The 16,964-nt window shown below is 30.6% G+C and overlaps 1 protein-coding gene across 2 annotated transcripts; it reads right to left on the bottom strand.

Moving 5' to 3' along the window:
• Positions 1 to 3,828: 3,828 nt before the first annotated feature.
• On the bottom strand, positions 3,829 to 16,622 carry LOC108904067 (annexin B11). Of its 2 annotated transcripts, none has more exons than XM_018706466.2 (6): positions 16,527 to 16,622; positions 16,297 to 16,467; positions 13,731 to 13,935; positions 10,034 to 10,113; positions 8,597 to 9,028; positions 3,829 to 3,978 (listed from the first exon to the last, which is right to left on the bottom strand). In XM_018706466.2, exons 1-6 carry the CDS (start codon positions 16,536 to 16,538, stop codon positions 3,928 to 3,930), a joined length of 951 nt encoding a protein of 316 aa, XP_018561982.1. In that variant the 5' UTR covers positions 16,539 to 16,622; the 3' UTR covers positions 3,829 to 3,927. The 2 variants fall into 2 exon arrangements, with proteins under 2 accessions (XP_018561982.1, XP_018561983.1); XM_018706467.1 differs by lacking the exon at positions 3,829 to 3,978 and adding an exon at positions 3,985 to 4,152.
• Between the last annotated feature and the right edge of the window lie 342 nt (positions 16,623 to 16,964).

The raw sequence follows: 16,964 nt of genomic DNA on the forward strand, positions 1-16,964 counted from the left end.
GACTTCCATTTTGGTAAAAATTGTTCTAATCTTTTTAGATGAAGAAGAGCAAGAAAATAAAAATTCCCGAAAAAGAAAAAGACGTTTTTTTAAATTACAAAATTTTATTGTTATGAAATTGTGTTTGATTTAATATATCTGTATAGATTAATACATGTTTAATAAATACCTACCTTGTTGCAATTTCTCGCCAATTTTTTTCCATATGTTTTTGTACACTGTCTTGAGTATTTTTTGTGAGAAAAATCGTAAATAACCTCATTTTCTCTGACATATTCAATAAGAATTTCATCTTGTTCTGACGAAACGTAACTAAAAATCCTATGGTTGCAAGTTGACTGCCTGGAGAGTATTCACACTTGCCGGAACATGCACGGCACATGCCCTGCAAATATTCTTTCGGAAGAACGTCGCGTGCAAAGTCTGTTGCTTGCCAAGTCGCTGCGCGTATAGTGTGAATTACACCCCTCAAAACCCATAAGATACAATGGTTAAGATATTTTGCAGAGCCGGTGCTTTGCAATATACTTCAAAACTGAATGTATTCATGGCTATAGACTCAAGTTACTTATTTGTGGTATTGTTTCAGTTTTTCACTGTTGGTATTTTTCCATCCAGTGTTAATTTTAATAAACCTTTTACCTAATCAAAAATTTCACACTGAAAAAAGCAAACAAGTAAAAATAGGATAGCACGAACTTCAACTGAATACTGGTGCAATAAGGGAATAAGTATTTTTTTTTAATCTGTAAAAGTTAAAATAATTTTAGCTAGGTTTGTTTGATTTCGTCTGCTCCCATAGCTAGAGATATTATGTGCCGTGACGTCACAACATGGCTTCCGTGCATTTTCCCGCGCTTCGTTTTCATTAATTTGAGACTTGAAAAAACAATCAGATTTTTTCCGAATACAAATTAAGATAACATAGGCGATATAGAGACTTCTGTTTTGATCACCTTATTTCTTGACTATTATTATTTAAAAATACATTAATAAACATGAAATTTAAATTAATGTACTTACATGATATTAATTGAATTAAAATGAAAAAAAATCTTTTGAGTATTTATCCATTTATTCCACTCAATTTATGTTGTCATCTGAAGGAAATGGAATTTTTATTAATTCTTCATAGAAAACTGTGAAGTTTACTAAATTTTAGTGCCCAACTGTATTTGAAATGTTATGCATAGTGTCTAACGTTTCAGATTTAACATTTTAACATATCTTGCTTACTCACTCTATCCTATTTATTATTTGTTTAGACTTATTCTGTTTATTATATCGTTATCAATAAAACACAGTTATTGCAACATTAGTTTAGGACGATTGTTTACAAACTTCCATATCTGGTCGTACAAAAATGCAAAAATGTTGCAATTACTGATCTTTGGATTTTGCGAAGAAGGAAAATTAAGGTACCTGAACTGATTTTTGCTTATCGCAACTATGATCAACATCAAATACAGAACAACGTTAATTTAATCATATGCAAATAAATATTGTATTTACATACATATTGGCATATAAACTTATGTAGGTGACCAAAGTACGAGTGTATTTGACAACGTGGCTTTTTAGCTTATCAAAGTCGACGGAAGTAACAGTGGCAATCAAGATTAGTGACATCCGTTTTAAATTCACATTATTTTTCAGTTCTTAAATCATTTTAGTGTATTCAGCATGGTAGAGTGAGATGAATCTTTGCAAATACGAGTAACAGACAGCAAACAATGTATAAAAAGTAGACGTTTTGGTTATTGTATTTCGTGCCTCCGTTTCTTTAACAATATTGTTCGACTTCTAAGCTAAGTTGCTGCTAAGGTTTTATACATAGACCAGTTTTCGGTTACAGATTATTAAATAATGAATGAGAAGACCTTTTTTTATGTTACTTTAACAACTGGCGATATTTAGAACTAGTCAAGGATATATACTTTTTTATTTAATTTTCTAACAGGCAATATAAATATTGTAACTTTTGTTTTTTTTTGTTAATTCTGCATTTTACTAGAGATCAGTTTGACTATTATCGAAGCACCAGTATTAACCAAGTACAGCATCTATTTTACAATACTATATTTATGTAGTGCCATTTTCTTTAGTTTATTAAAAACGATTTTAATTTTCTGTTGATAAATGAAACATTATTTAGTCATTTTCTCGTCGTACTATGTTCATTAACAGATAAAACTTGATTGAAATTAAATTGTCATTACGAAGTAAATTTTAAGGTTTCGTAATTAATTTCTAATTCAGTTTTTCCTTGAACATTTCGTCGAATATTCTAGACTGGATTTTCTCATTACTTGAAAAATTTACACTAGCTTCCATTTTCATTATCTATTTTAAGAGAAATAGCTAATATACACTAATGCAAACAATTAAAGGGTCAAAAGAATTTCCGAAATTTTTCCGTGATTTTTGACTGTAGTTTAGTGAATTAAAAAAAAAGCTTTTTGAAGCTGAGATTCTAGTTTTTAGATCTTTCGGTCGAAAATTTTTAGGAGCTACGGTTATCATGCAATTCTAAGAAATAGCGCGACAAAAAAATTTTGCCAAATGAAAAAAAAATTGTTTTCGAAAATTTTTTTCAGAGAAGAAAAAGGGTAGTTTTGAAAAAACTGTTTTTAAGTGATTCTAAACAAAAATTAATTAAAAATTTGTCTCAAAAAACGGTATGAATCGGGGTCGAAATCTATTTTGGGTCATCAACTTTAATTTTAATTTAATTAAAAGTTGTTGAACAGAACCATAGGACGGAAAAGCCGAATCGTGCTGGAAACGATTGAATTTTTTTTTCTTCAATGTCCAGAAGGTTTTCCAAAAAAAAAAATTCGAAAATTTATTACGTTATTTGCTGTAAAAATGTGAGAAAACCTCAATTTTTTTTTTTCATCAATTTAAACGTTATTTGCTGTAAAAGTGTGAGAAAACCTGAAAAAAAATATTTTTTTCCATTTCAATCATGATTATGAAGTGTTTAAGCTCAAAAAACGTGACCTTTTAATTTTTTTCAAAAGTTTGAAACAAAGAAACGGTTCGCTAGATCGAGATGAAACTTCACAGGGTTCTTTTTTCTGGGTATATCGAACTGTAAAAGTCATGCTTAACATTAGTCATTGCGTGAATATTTTCAATTTAGCCGTCAATTTTCTAAAAAACCACAAATTACCATTTTTTCCTGTTTTTTAAATTTGTGTAAAAGATAGGAAATTTATTCGTTTTTGAAACTGCCCTTCAATTCTGTGTACGACCATTTATTGCCAAGGTATCGATGATTGAAGACAAAAGAATCCTTTTCCGATATTTCGATGAAAAATGGTTGTATCGAAATTTAAAAAAAGGAAATTGAAGCTGAATAGACAAGCTACCTGGTCCATGCAATGGCTTTGCTGAAAAAAAATTTTTCAAGTCCGTGCTCAGAAAAAAAATTGCAAAATTTTTTTGTCGCGCTATTTCTTAGATTTGCATGAAAACCGTCACTCCTAAAAATTTTTGACCGAAAGGTCTAAAAACTAGAATCTTAGAGCTTCAAAATGCTTTTTTTTAATTCCCGATACGACCATTTTTCTCCTAAATACAGACTGTAAAAAATCATGGATAAATTTCGGACATTCTTTTGCCCCTTTAATTGTTTGCATTAGTGTATTTCAGAAAATGTTAGCAAGTTAATATTTAAAAAAATATAATTTTGATACCTACTGATTTAAACTGAATTTTTAAAATCATGACATATTTTATTTATCTGGTTATGCTACTAAAAACATTGATAAATAATTTACCGTATTTTAAACTCTGTAATTGAAGAAAATAAAACAATTCCTATTATGTAAAAATGTATTTATTTTTAAATTTGGTATAGGAAGAATACATACAACATACAATAATTAAAAAATCTTAGAGTAAATTTAAAACTAGTTCACATTAACCAACAAGGGCAAGCAAAATTTTTTTGACTTCTCCTGAATTCTCATCCTGAAAAAGAATATAAAAAAATAATATCAAGGCGACATTTTTTTCGGCGACTAAACTAATGATAAAATCGAACAATGAGATTTAAAATTTTCAAGTCTTGGCTAAATTTTGATTTATTTCGGGTTAACCAACTACCGCAAGCAAAGCTTTTTTGTAGTCTCCTGAGGTATCATCCTGAAAAAATATAAAAAGGAATAAGATTCAATCGTTGTGGTTCGTAAACCAGTACAGCCCATGTTAGTAAAGTAACTACTGTTAAAAATTTGCGATGTAAGCTCGACACCACAGTGTAGTCATAATATTGATAACACAGAAACAAACGAATCACAGCTCACTGTTGATAAATCATCAGGTAGCAGTGCATGCATAAGCAAAACAAGTTGGCAAAACATTTATTTCGTTGACAATTTGTTTGGTTACGAGATTTGGAAAGTAAAAAAATGTTTTCACATTATTACAAGTCAAACGTTTTGAGTTAAGAAACTACAAATAATTAAAAATTTGTTAAACTCGAAGAAAATGAACAAAAATATATTCAAAATTTTATTAGTTTACAGTCTGAAAAGACAAAATCTAGTCAAAGTTTGGAAAATGGATACAATTTCGAAATAACAGATGGTAGAAGCTGAAAGAATCAAACAAAGCATTCATTTTTGAAAATAACCTAATAAGCAGTATGATCTGAAAATGTCCCTTAAAGAATATTATAATAGAACAGTAACTAGGACAATATATTTTGAAAAATGGCAAAGACAAAGAAGAAACACTAGAAGTCATATCAAACGGAAAAAATAGACATGATGACAAGAGAAAAATTGTAAGTAATTAGGACATTGACATATTTAATAAAAAATATGCAAAGGATGTCGTTGGAACATTACTGTTCTTGATATCGATTTTTGGGCAAACTGTAGGTTCTTTCAGCAGAAGATAAATAGAGTTTTTTCGTGCACTACATAACCCAACTGGAAAATACGCATAGATCATGGAAATCTTTTACTTTTTACTGGTTATAGAACACTACTTTTAATAGCGGTTATTAATTAGAAATGCTCTAGGAAATGCCCCAAAAAGAAAATAAAATAACATACATATTTTGCAACTAGAAAATGACGTTTTTGCAAGAATGAACAAAAATACTATCTTTTCTCCTCATATACAGGGTTGTTGAAATATAGAGACGGAACTATGAAAGTTGGGCAAATTATACAGGGTGTTACAAATTAGTAGGTCATGCAGTTAACCGCATATTCTTTGGACTAAAGTAATGAGACTCTTTTCAACTCCCGTCCCCTCCGTTCACACTTTGATATTTTAAACTAAAATTACACAAAAAGTGTGCCAATTTAAGATCAAAATTTGTCCTCTACTTTTAATAGCGGTTATTAATTAGAAATGCTCTAGGGAATGCCCCAAAAAGAAAATAAAATAACATACATATTTTGCAACTAGAAAATGACGTTTTTGCAAGAATGAACAAAAATACTATCTTTTCTCCTCATATACAGGGTTGTTGAAATATAGAGACGGAACTATGAAAGTTGGGCAAATTATACAGGGTGTTACAAATTAGTAGGTCATGCAGTTAACCGCATATTCTTTGGACTAAAGTAATGAGACTTTTTTCAACTCCCGTCCCCTCCGTTCGCACTTTGATATTTTAAACCAAAATTACACAAAAAGTGTGCCAATTTAAGATCAAAATTTGTCCTAAATTTCAAATAAATATCTACAATCACCCGAGTTATTAATAACAATCATTTTAATTTTGACACCCTGTATTTTGAAAATGGGGATACGAAATGAAAAGTGACATTAGAAAAGTTCCATTATTTTAGTTCAAAGTTGATCATCTGCTAATGCATACTATTACAGTAACTAGACCCTTTTGTAAAATTTAAAAAATGCCACTGTTTTGTTCATGTATATGTAAGTAATAATTACTAAAAATACATCCCCATGACAGAAAACAAAATGTAATAAAGATACTTTCTGTTTTCGAATTTTTATTTTTTTTTTATTGTTACAGTAATATATCCAACGGGCAAAGCTTAATTGCAGAACATATTACAATGCAAAAAACTGAAACATACGATAATTTAAACAAAGAAAATTGCAAAATCAAGTAACAATAAAGTACGCAAAAAACAAATAAACAATTAACAAAACAAGATTAAACAACAAAACACGAGAATATGTACCTAATACAAACAGATAATGGATAATAAAAACAATATGACAGAATAGATTACTGACAACGCTGTGGTATCGCGAAATGTACATTGTACATGATAATTTGTCTAAAGTATCTTCAACAGCATGATAATTATCTATTTAATATTTGATGTGGTGGTAATTGAATTAATATATTAGAACAAGCTCGACATATCATAAATACACTGTAAAGTCGACTGTTAGATCTCGGGACTTCAAATTTAAGCAAGTTAACAAAAAATCCGAGATAGTAATAAAGTGAATTTAAAAAGAAATAGTAGAACATTTGATGTTTGGCGGTAAAAAAAATATATTCTTTGGTATTCCTCTAGCAGGTAGAAACCGAATACTCCCAGTTTAAAGATCCCTTTCTGAACCTTTTCCTCAGTGTACATTAGATGAAGTGTAGTAAAATCTTTAAATACTCTCGAATTTCGTCTAATACAATTTAAAAATCTGGACAAAATGCGCATTTTTTAAGACAAAAGGGGTAGTACATTTTTTTACAACAAACGCCGTGTAGAGTGATGATCAATTTAGAAGACTTTAGAACTGCAAAAATACCAGTAGTAATAAAAATTTTTGCGTACGCTCGACAGTCGGATTGTTTTGCAACATTTCATAATAACAAGATTCGCGAACTCCTAATTTTGTTACCTGTGACATCCAAAATATACAGGGTGGTCCAGATTTTAATAGACAAACTTCGGGAAACTACTAAACAATATAAATTAACACACATTGCTCTATGAACATAGGCGCAGAAAGCCACCGTTTATGAGATACAGGGCGTTGAAATTATCAAAAATAAAACAATTTTTTTAAATATCCGGAAAACCGCATCATAATATGTCTCATAACTCTTAAACCATTCACTTTTCGACAAAAATAAAAGAGTGTTTTTTCATCCGGAATATTTCAGGCCGTTGTAAAATGTATTCATATTACCAATTAATTCAGTGGCGTAGAAGTTTTACTCTAAATAAGGAAACAACGTCCTTGTTTCTCCGCCACTGGTTATTGGATTTGGACTGTGCGCATACAGAACTAGGAGAAATATTCGAAAAAAAATGTGTACCAAATTTGGATAAATTTGATGAAGCGGTTTTCCAGATATTTAAAAAAATTGTTTTGTGTTTGATGATTTCAACGCCCTGTATCTCATAAACGGTGGCTTTCTGTGCCTATGTTCATAGAGCAAAGTGATGTTAATTTTTGTTGTTTAGTACGTTCCTGAAGTTTGTCTATTAAAATCTGGACCACCCAAATTCGTTTTATTTTTCCCTACTTCAACGCTTTATTTACTTGGATAATATGTCTCATAACTCGTAAACCAACCACTTTTCGATACAAATAAAAGAATGTTTTTTCATCCGGAATATTTCAGACCGTTGTAAAATGTACTCATATTACCAATTAATTCAGTGGCGTAGAAGTTTTACTCTAAATAAGGAAACAACGTCCTTGTTTCTCCGCCACTGGTTTTTGGATTTGGACTGTGTGCATACAGAACTAGGACAAATATTTGAAAAAAAAGTTTGTACCAAATTTGGTTAAATTTGACGAAGCGATTTCCCAGATATTTAAAAAAATTGTTTTATTTTTGTTCATTTCAACGCCCTGTATCTCATAAACGGTGGCTTTCTGCGCCTATGTTCATAGAGCAAAGTGATGTTAATTTTTGTTGTTTAGTACTTTCCCGAAGTTTGTCTATTAAAAATCTGGACCACCCAAATTCGTTTTATTTTTCCCTACTTCAACGCTTTATTTACTTGGATAATATGTCTCATAACTCGTAAACCAACCACTTTTCGACAAAAATAAAAGAATGTTTTTTCATCCGGAATATTTCAGACCGTTGTAAAATGTACTCATATTACCAATTAATTCAGTGGCGTAGAAGTTTTACTCTAAATAAGGAAACAACGTCCTTGTTTCTCCGCCACTGGTTATTGGATTTGAACTGTGCGCATACAGAACTAGGAGAAATATTCGAAAAAAAATGTGTACCAAATTTGGATAAATTTGATGAAGCGGTTTTCCAGATATTTAAAAAAATTGTTTTGTGTTTGATGATTTCAACGCCCTGTATCTCATAAACGGTGACTTTCTGCCCCTATGATCATAGAGCAAAGTGATGTTAATTTTTGTTGTTTAGTACGTTCCTGAAGTTTGTCTATTAAAATCTGGACCACCCTGTATATAAAAAATGCCAATATTTCGAAACAAAAAAATGCTAAGGCAGAATTTAGTTATTCTAGCTTGCCGGCTTGACATTTAATTTTTGGGACATTCTGTATAAAAATGACTGAAATCTTTCAAACCAATCAAACGTAAGTGAATTCCATGCTATGCGGACGAAACAACAATAATGAAAAACTTCAAATTAAAAATATATACTAACCGCAATCCTTTCGGCAAGGCTCTTTCCATACTTGGCCTCGTAGACCTCCTTAATCTCCTCCAAGTCGATCTCGGACCTCGCCACAACTAGCCTTACCAGAGTCCTGTCGTCGGTGCCGATGCCGGCCATGCTGTCGTGCAACCTGGTGGCCAAGTAGTCGCTTCTGTCTTTGACGCAGTGGATCAGCTGCAGTAGGGCGTCCTTTATGTTGCCAGAAAACTCGTTTTCGATGGCCGTTTCTACGGTGTGGCCCACGAGCTTCTCGTACTCGTCGAAGACGAGTCTCAGTTGGGGTCTGTTCCTCTGGCACATGACGGCGTTGAAGACCGACTCGTCGGTACCGGCGAAGAGGAGTTCTCCCGCTTGGAGGAGCGCTTGGGCGTCTTTGAAGGCGGCTTCTGGGTTCACCTCGTTGGATTCGTCGCGGTTGCCCTTAAATATTCAGTTTTGTTAAGTTCTTGCACGACGTACTAATTTCTTATTTTATTTTGGTTCTGAATAGTCTGAAAGTTCATTGTACATAATATTATTTTCTCATATTATTGATAGAAGCTCCTGTACTTGCTGATTCAGTTAAAAGTTTTGTCAGTGCACGTGAAAAAAATGGAAACATAGTTAAACATTTTCAAAACAAGTACTTGCCGATTTAGTTAATGTTTTGTTGGTGCACATGACGAAATTCGAAATATCGTCAAATATTTTCAAAACATAAGATATCTGTTCCAAATAAAACACTTGCATTAACGTCAATAAAACGAAATTCTAATACTAGAAATTTGCACACTAATAAATCTAGGATCCTTAACAAAAACCAAATTACATTTCTCAAAAAGACAGAATCGCCTTATCTCATTACAAAAGTTTTTAAATATTCCAGATGGTTTTCCTTGTTTTTCTTCTGAAGAGTCCGATATATCTCTAAAAACGTCTAAAATTCTAACGGATGACGTGGCAACCAATTGGGAAATTGTTCAAATATTCATACCAAATATATATTTATTTATTTAATTAGCCACTAGCTATCCCTAAAATGAGTTGATAGGAAAATAGTTCTCCCTTATCCTGTATAAGTATGTAAAATACACGATTAACCTAGTATTAAAAAAGCCTAAGTTCAATTTAATGATAGAAATAATCTATTTTGCCATCATAATTCAATCAACAAGTCATAAACTAGTTTTATGAATTTATGTTCTTATATATTTATCAGTATCAAACATTTAGTTTAGTTTAGTTTTGGGTAATAAATATTGATTTTTATTATGATCAATATCTAACTAACTAGTATCACAATACCAGTAGAAAATAGCAAGTTTTTGAACACTTTATAGTTGCAACAAATTAATTTAAAATGATGATAAAAATTTTTATTTCCAAAACCTTCCAGTTCATATAAAAATAGTACGACCATGTTAAAAATCTATGAATTGTACTTACGGTTGATAGTGAAACTAATAGTCTCTTCAGAGTACCAGATGTATCACTTTTAATATCAGCTTCCAAAGAAGTTTGATAAACTGAAAGAAATTTATATTATGAATCAGCAAGTATCTTCGATAGAATCTTAAATAGACAGTACTTCAAATAAGTATAATACTGAACATAAAATCTATAGGCACGAATCGTTCAAATGGTCATTTTAAATGAAAAAAACCGCGGAGTGCTATTAAATTAGAGGATGGAAATTGGAGATAGGGGTGAAAATGCGCCCCTTTCAGTTTTTTAATTGTAACTCGAAAACGAAGCAAAATTTCGCTATAGTTCATAGGAAAAATTATTTAGAGAATTTCCCAAATGGCTTATTTAAAAAATTGAAAAGGAAAATTTTATGCAAAAAATCGTTAATAAACAATTTGAAATAAAAATAGATTTTTTGATCGTTTTTTTACATTTTTGCAGCTAGTTTTTTTGAGTAAAGATAAGTTACTCTTAGGCATTGCTTCATAAAAAAAGTAGATAAAATTTCCTTCAAAATAAGAGGTTGTAAAGTATTTTTGGATGAAAATTGACTGATATATGGCCGCTCAAACTTACAATTAGCCAATTTTTCGATCCTTATACGTTTTAATTCTCATTTTTTACATAAAAGGAAATAAGACGTTCAAGGGTAATTAAAAATGAAAAAACCGCGGGGTGTGATATTAGAGGGTTAAAATTGAAGACAGGGGTGAAAATGCACTTTGCAGCTTTTTAAAGATAGCACGAAAATTTCGGTAGTTCATAGGAAAAATTTTGTAGAGAATTGAATTTTCCATCGAAATGGCTTATTTAAAAAATTTAAAAGAGAAATTTTATGCAAAAAATCGTTAATAAACAATTTTAAAAAAGCAACAAATAAGATTTCTCGATTTTTTTTTACTTTTTTTACTCTATTTTTTTTTCAGTAGAAGTAATAATAATAATAATAATCGTCTTTATTCATTCCATTACAAAGTTGATAACAAACATTACATACAAACATACAAAAATAAAAGAACAAGTGGAATGACAGGTGAAGTTCAGCTACAGCTGCTTTTCAACTTAACCTTAAGAATATTACACAACAATAAATGTATTTGCCTCTAAGTCCTGTGCTCCTGTTACACAAATTATATATTTGCCCATCTTAAATTAGCCAGATAAGTCATTGATATCAAAATTTCGGTGATAAAATACAACGTATATTAAAGGTGTAAGTCTCCAAAAAGTGATTTTAATCTTTTTTTGAAGTTAATTAAAGCAAAATTTTTAATCCCATTTGGTAACTGATTATACAACTTTGGGGCTAAATATGAAAAACTACGAGTAAAGGTGGCAGTTTTATGTTTGGGGGTTACCAGGGTATTTCTATTACGTGAAGATCTCTTATTGTTTACATTACCAAATTTAATTAATTTATTATATAAGTAAGTAGGTGTACTAGTGGTGAGTATTTTATGTGTAAAGCATATAAAATGATATTTGAACATATCAACGATTTTTAACCACCCAGCATCTTTATACTTGTGACTTATGTGATCAAATTTCCTGATACCATAAGAAAAACGTAAACATGAATTTTGCAACCTCTGGAGTCTGGATCTATCAATCTGTAATAGATTTGGACCATACACAACATCACAATAAGATAATTTAGAAATAATTAATGATTCACATAATTGTAGTTTTAAATTTTGATTCATCACTTGTCTTTGTGGGTATAGTTGTTTTAAAGTATTATAACATGTTTTTAACAACTGATTTATGTGCTTAGTGAAACGTAGATCTGAATCGAACCAAAGTCCTAAATTTTTGCATTCTTCAATTATATCCAATGTATCATTGTTTAAAATAATTTTTAAGGAATTTTCCACTGCCAATCTCCTTTGTTTAGGGCCAAACAATAAAACATGCGACTTATTTGGGTTTAATTTTAATCTGTGCTCAAGAGATAGCTTATAAAGTGAGCTTAAGTCTTGATTGATTCTAGTATTAGCATCTCTGCGATCGTCCAAACTAAAACCAGAATATAATTGAGTATCGTCTGCATAGTGATGTATATTACAAAAAGAAACAGCTTCATAAAAATCTGAAATATAAATAGAAAATAGCAACGGGCTTAAAATAGATCCCTGTGGGACTCCATATTGAACAGGTAATGGTTTAGATACTTTGGATTTTAGATGTACCCTTTGAGTTCTAGAATAAAGAAAATTTTCTATGAGAGCGGTGGACTGTGTATCAAACCCAAAATAGTTTAATTTCTTACATAATAGATTATGGTCCAAAGTATCGAACGCCTTACTGAAATCTAACAAAATTAAACAGGTGACTTTGCAGTTATCAGTATTACGAAGTATATCATCGACTACTTGAGATAAAGCTGTAACAGTGCTGTGATTTGATCTAAACCCTGATTGAATTGGAGGAATAATATTATGTGCTAAAACATATTCATTGATCTGTTTATATATAACCATTTCCAAGATCTTTGACATAACCGGCAGTATGCTTATAGGACGTAAATGAGAAATTTCTGATGGAGTAGATATTTTTGCAAGCGGTAAAATAGTGGAATGCTTCCAAGCTGATGGAAATGTCGAAGTAATAATTGCAGTAGGCAAAGAAAATTGCAAAGAAAGTAGGCAAAGTAGGCAATTGCAAAGAAAGTAGGCAAAGAAAATTGCTGTACAAAGAAACTAGATAAGATTCCCTTCCAAATGATGTGTCTTCAAAAGATTTTGGACTAATATTGACTGAGTTATATAACCGGTCAAACTTCAATATTTTTTAGATACAACAAATTGGTTCTTTACTTAATAAAAATATACTACAAAAGTTTTATTTGTTAATAATAAATAAAGATTTTCACAACTTGAGTTTTTTGAGTTTTTCATCTAAAATGACTGAACGATTCATGCAATAAAATTGCTTGAACGTCATAGTTCCTTTTAACCCTTTTTTTGGATATAATCAATAGCCTAATAGTATTTATAACTGACTTACAAACCACGATATTTATTTACTTCATTATGCAACTCATTTTTATTTGGTGTTACAACTATTAATTTTTTAATTCTGTTTTAACTCCTTGCATAAAAATTAAATTCAGATAATAAAAAAACAATAGCCATGTACTCAATACATAATATCACAATGCACAGTATACAGTAAATTTTTTATGATTCTTGAAATTTACGAATCTAAAAAAGGTTAACAGAAAGGAATTTGTAGTACGCAATTAATTTATTTACCTTTCTTTTCGCTAAATTCAACTGTAAACATGTATATGATGAACGATGTTACTTATAATGTTTATTTAGGAATACTACACCATACTACACCAAAAAATTAATACATATATACATACAAGCTAATAGAAGCATGTGATCAACATGACGTCATATTACGTTCCTTAACTTTTTCTAATACTTTTCCCTGCCCTCGGAAAACTGATTAGAAAACCGCAGATAATATATCACAGTCTATATTTAAACAAAGTATTGTTTCCTGTTGGTTTGTTTACAATGAAAAAATCATATGAAATATTAATAAGCTCTTGAAAAATAATGAAATCAGCTACTTGCGGTAGCCAAGTTTCAGTGTTGTAGAATTTCTAAACAAAAAAAAGCAACATGTTGAATTTTTTTTATTAGATGAATTATCAATAACTTACGCCCTTCATACGCGTTGGCAATTCTGATCACGTCTTCGTTGTCGTACACAGCTAAAATCTCCACAATGGTACTCTCGTCAGTTCCCAGGCCACTTATGGCCTTATGCAACTGCTTAGCTTGGAATTCGATTGGTTCAGTCATTAAGGCTATTATCAAGTCTTCAAAGTTCCCCCTGAGCTCGCTTTTCAGTTCCTTTATTAGGTCCTAAAATAACATGGACTCGTTCAAATCAAGTGACATTGGCATACTGTCGAATTTATGCAGATGCTTCAAAAATTGTATCCAAAAATTTAACTATGTTTCCAATATCTCAAAAATAAGTAATTGGCAATATTCTTGGATAAATATGTTTTAAATAAGGAATAGTTTAAATCAAGTCAATGTTGGTTTACAATTTCGAATATATGAGATAGACCGAAAATCTGTTGGGCAAAAATTTAACTATGTTTCCAATATCTAAAAAATAAGTATTCGACAATATTCATGGATAGAAAAGTTCTAAAATAACAGAAATTCGTTTAAATTAAACGAATGTGTTGGTATAATTTAGAACTGACTGAAGGATATAAAGAAAATCTGTTATGCAAAAATTTAACTGTTAACTGTTAATTTCGAATTATGAGAATGCATGCCCAAACATCTAATATACAAAAATGTTTCGAATATATCAAAAATAAGTATTTGACAATATATCTTGGAATTAGTTCAAATCACGTAAAAGTGAGTGTTGACATAATGTCGAATTTATTAGTGTTTAAAAAAGTATAAAACTTTGTTATACAAAAATTTAATTAAGTTTTGAAATAAGTATTTCAATGGAAAGTCCGAAAATAATAGCAATTCGTTTAAATCAAGTGACCAATTTACAGCTTAATTGGTATGAATTTTAATTTATGAGAATGCTGAATGCAAAGAATTAACTATGTTTTGAATTTCAAAATAAGTAAACTCACAGACACATTACCTATATGTTGTTATTTAAGAGGCCTTATCCAGCCAGAAAGCTTGTATTTAGTAGCTCGTATTATTTAAATCAAATGTCCTGGGTTTCATTGTGAATTATTGATTGCAGCGAAAAAGCGCCACTTTTTGAAGGTCAACTGTAGGCGCCACATAAGTTGGGGCGTTTCAAAAAATGATTCAAAATCGCATTGACCACAATTCGTAGAACTTATTCTTTGGATAAAAATCCAGACATAATGGAAAAAGGAACTTGACTTAATTCCGTTGCAATGTATTCATGAATTTCCAAGATTTTGAACACGAAGGTCATGTTCCATGTTCTATGCAGGCTACCAAATTCGATCTAAGAATAAGATAATCTTTGAGAGAACCAAAACAGAAACGACTCGATTTTTAAAGAGAAATTTGCTTGTATTTACATAGTTACGCACTGAGGTAGACACGACGGAACACTGAACAGAACTGGAAAGGCAGAGGCAAAGGTCAATAAACCCAAAACTAAGATGCGATTATCTAATAGCTATATAAAATTGTACTATAGTAAATAATTCTCATAAATATGTAAATACCTGTATAAATGGAATTAAGAATTCATAACTTTTCAGTAAATTAATTAGTGATTCTTCATTCTCGGCGAAACTATTTTCAACTGTATTTTTGCAAATTCCCATTCCTGTTAAAAGCTTGTAATAAGCAAAGTTTTTGATCCATAAAATTAAGTCTTAAAGAAAAGTATTTCGTTACTTTTAACGTTACACGACTAGTTTATTTATCCACCATATTTTATAATATATTTACCATGAATCATGGTAGTACAACCAAGAAAAATGTATTAATCACACAAGAAATGAACTCATTGTTTCAATTAATAAGAAACGCAAGTATTTGTATTTAATAATATATTTGCACGTGATAAAACAGTTTCCTTTTATTTTATTTTTTAAAGATATTACTTGATTGATAATGTATTGAGGAGAATTATTTTAAGCAACCAAGAAAATTATGAAAACAACCTTTCTCGGTTACACAATGCAACCATATATTTTCTAATTAAAGCTATTATCAGTTGACGTTAACGCTGAAATGATATATAGTACACATATTTTTTAATAAAAACGTAGAATTTTAATCCTGTCAAATGATAATTAGTGTACACGATACGTAATCCTCTGCTGTTTTTTATCCAGAGTTTAACGTAAAAAAATTGTATAATCCACACATTTCACGCAAAATTATTAAAAAGGGAATTTATTATTGAAAACGTATAATTATGATGTGTTTGACGTATCAATGAATTGAAAGGGGCGAATTTTTTAGCAGCTTCCGTGCAGCAATCAATTAAAAGTTTTTAAAGCACCAAAAAAAAGTAAATATTTTTTGACATACCTATACAAATTTTCTAAATTTAAAGGATTTACAATAATTCGTTATGTGAATTGTGAATTAAAACCACATCATAAGCTAACGCAATTAAAAAGTACTCAGAATCAGTAATATTTAAACAATTTAAAATGCTATGATTAAGATAAGTTATTACCCATTTCCTAAAATTTGCATATCATTGTTCTACACTAATAAGAAAATTGTTAATGTTGGACATACCTTGCCATACATGGTCTTAAACCTGGTTGCAATTTGTCGTCTTTGTTCATTGGTTCTCCTGGTAATAATTTCAATAACTGCATCCTCATCGGTACCAAAACCTTTGAATGCTTCTTTTAGTGCCTTGGCGTCTTCTTCGTCATCGAAGTTTTCGTAAGGACGAACTGTTGGCTGAAGAAGAAAGTACCAATTGATATTTATTCAAATATGGTTTAGGAATAGAACTTTACCGATTTTCCCATGGCGAAAAATGATAACTGAGGTTATTCCTGCTGACGTACGTGTTACTCAACAACGAGCCGGCTTTAGACTGACTAATTCTAAATTAGAAAGTATGCGCATGCTCCTTGGTAAGTTGGTGTTCCATTCGTATGATGCGGGCATGGTTTTTTACCGTCCACTTCTCTGTATATGAGTCATTTCGGTTTGTACATATTTAATTTTTTGTCTTGTGTACCCTAGTGAGTTATGGACTAGTCTTCCGGTCTATTCGGTCATGTATTCGAGCCAGGACCAGCAAACCGAGCTTATGGATCCCATACATTACATTCCAATCATACGTGGGATATCGATGTATTGACTATAAATAATGTACCTATCTTTTCAGCTGGAATTTAGGGTGATTCAGAACTTATCAAAAAGAAAAAAAATTATGATATGAAATACAA

The sequence above is a fragment of the Anoplophora glabripennis genome, unplaced genomic scaffold (genome assembly GCF_000390285.2).
Source record: "Anoplophora glabripennis isolate ALB-LARVAE unplaced genomic scaffold, Agla_2.0 scaffold14, whole genome shotgun sequence".
Lineage (NCBI taxonomy): Eukaryota > Metazoa > Arthropoda > Insecta > Coleoptera > Cerambycidae > Anoplophora > Anoplophora glabripennis.

Bases quoted from the DNA above. Each gene is read 5' to 3' on its own strand.
- LOC108904067 (XM_018706466.2), bottom strand. The intron at 10,114-13,730 runs GTAAGTTATTGA...AATTTCTTTCAG, and splicing joins TGCCAACGCGTATGAAGGGC to TTTATCAAACTTCTTTGGAA. The intron at 9,029-10,033 runs GTAAGTACAATT...TGAATATTTAAG, and splicing joins TATTAGTTTCACTATCAACC to GGCAACCGCGACGAATCCAA.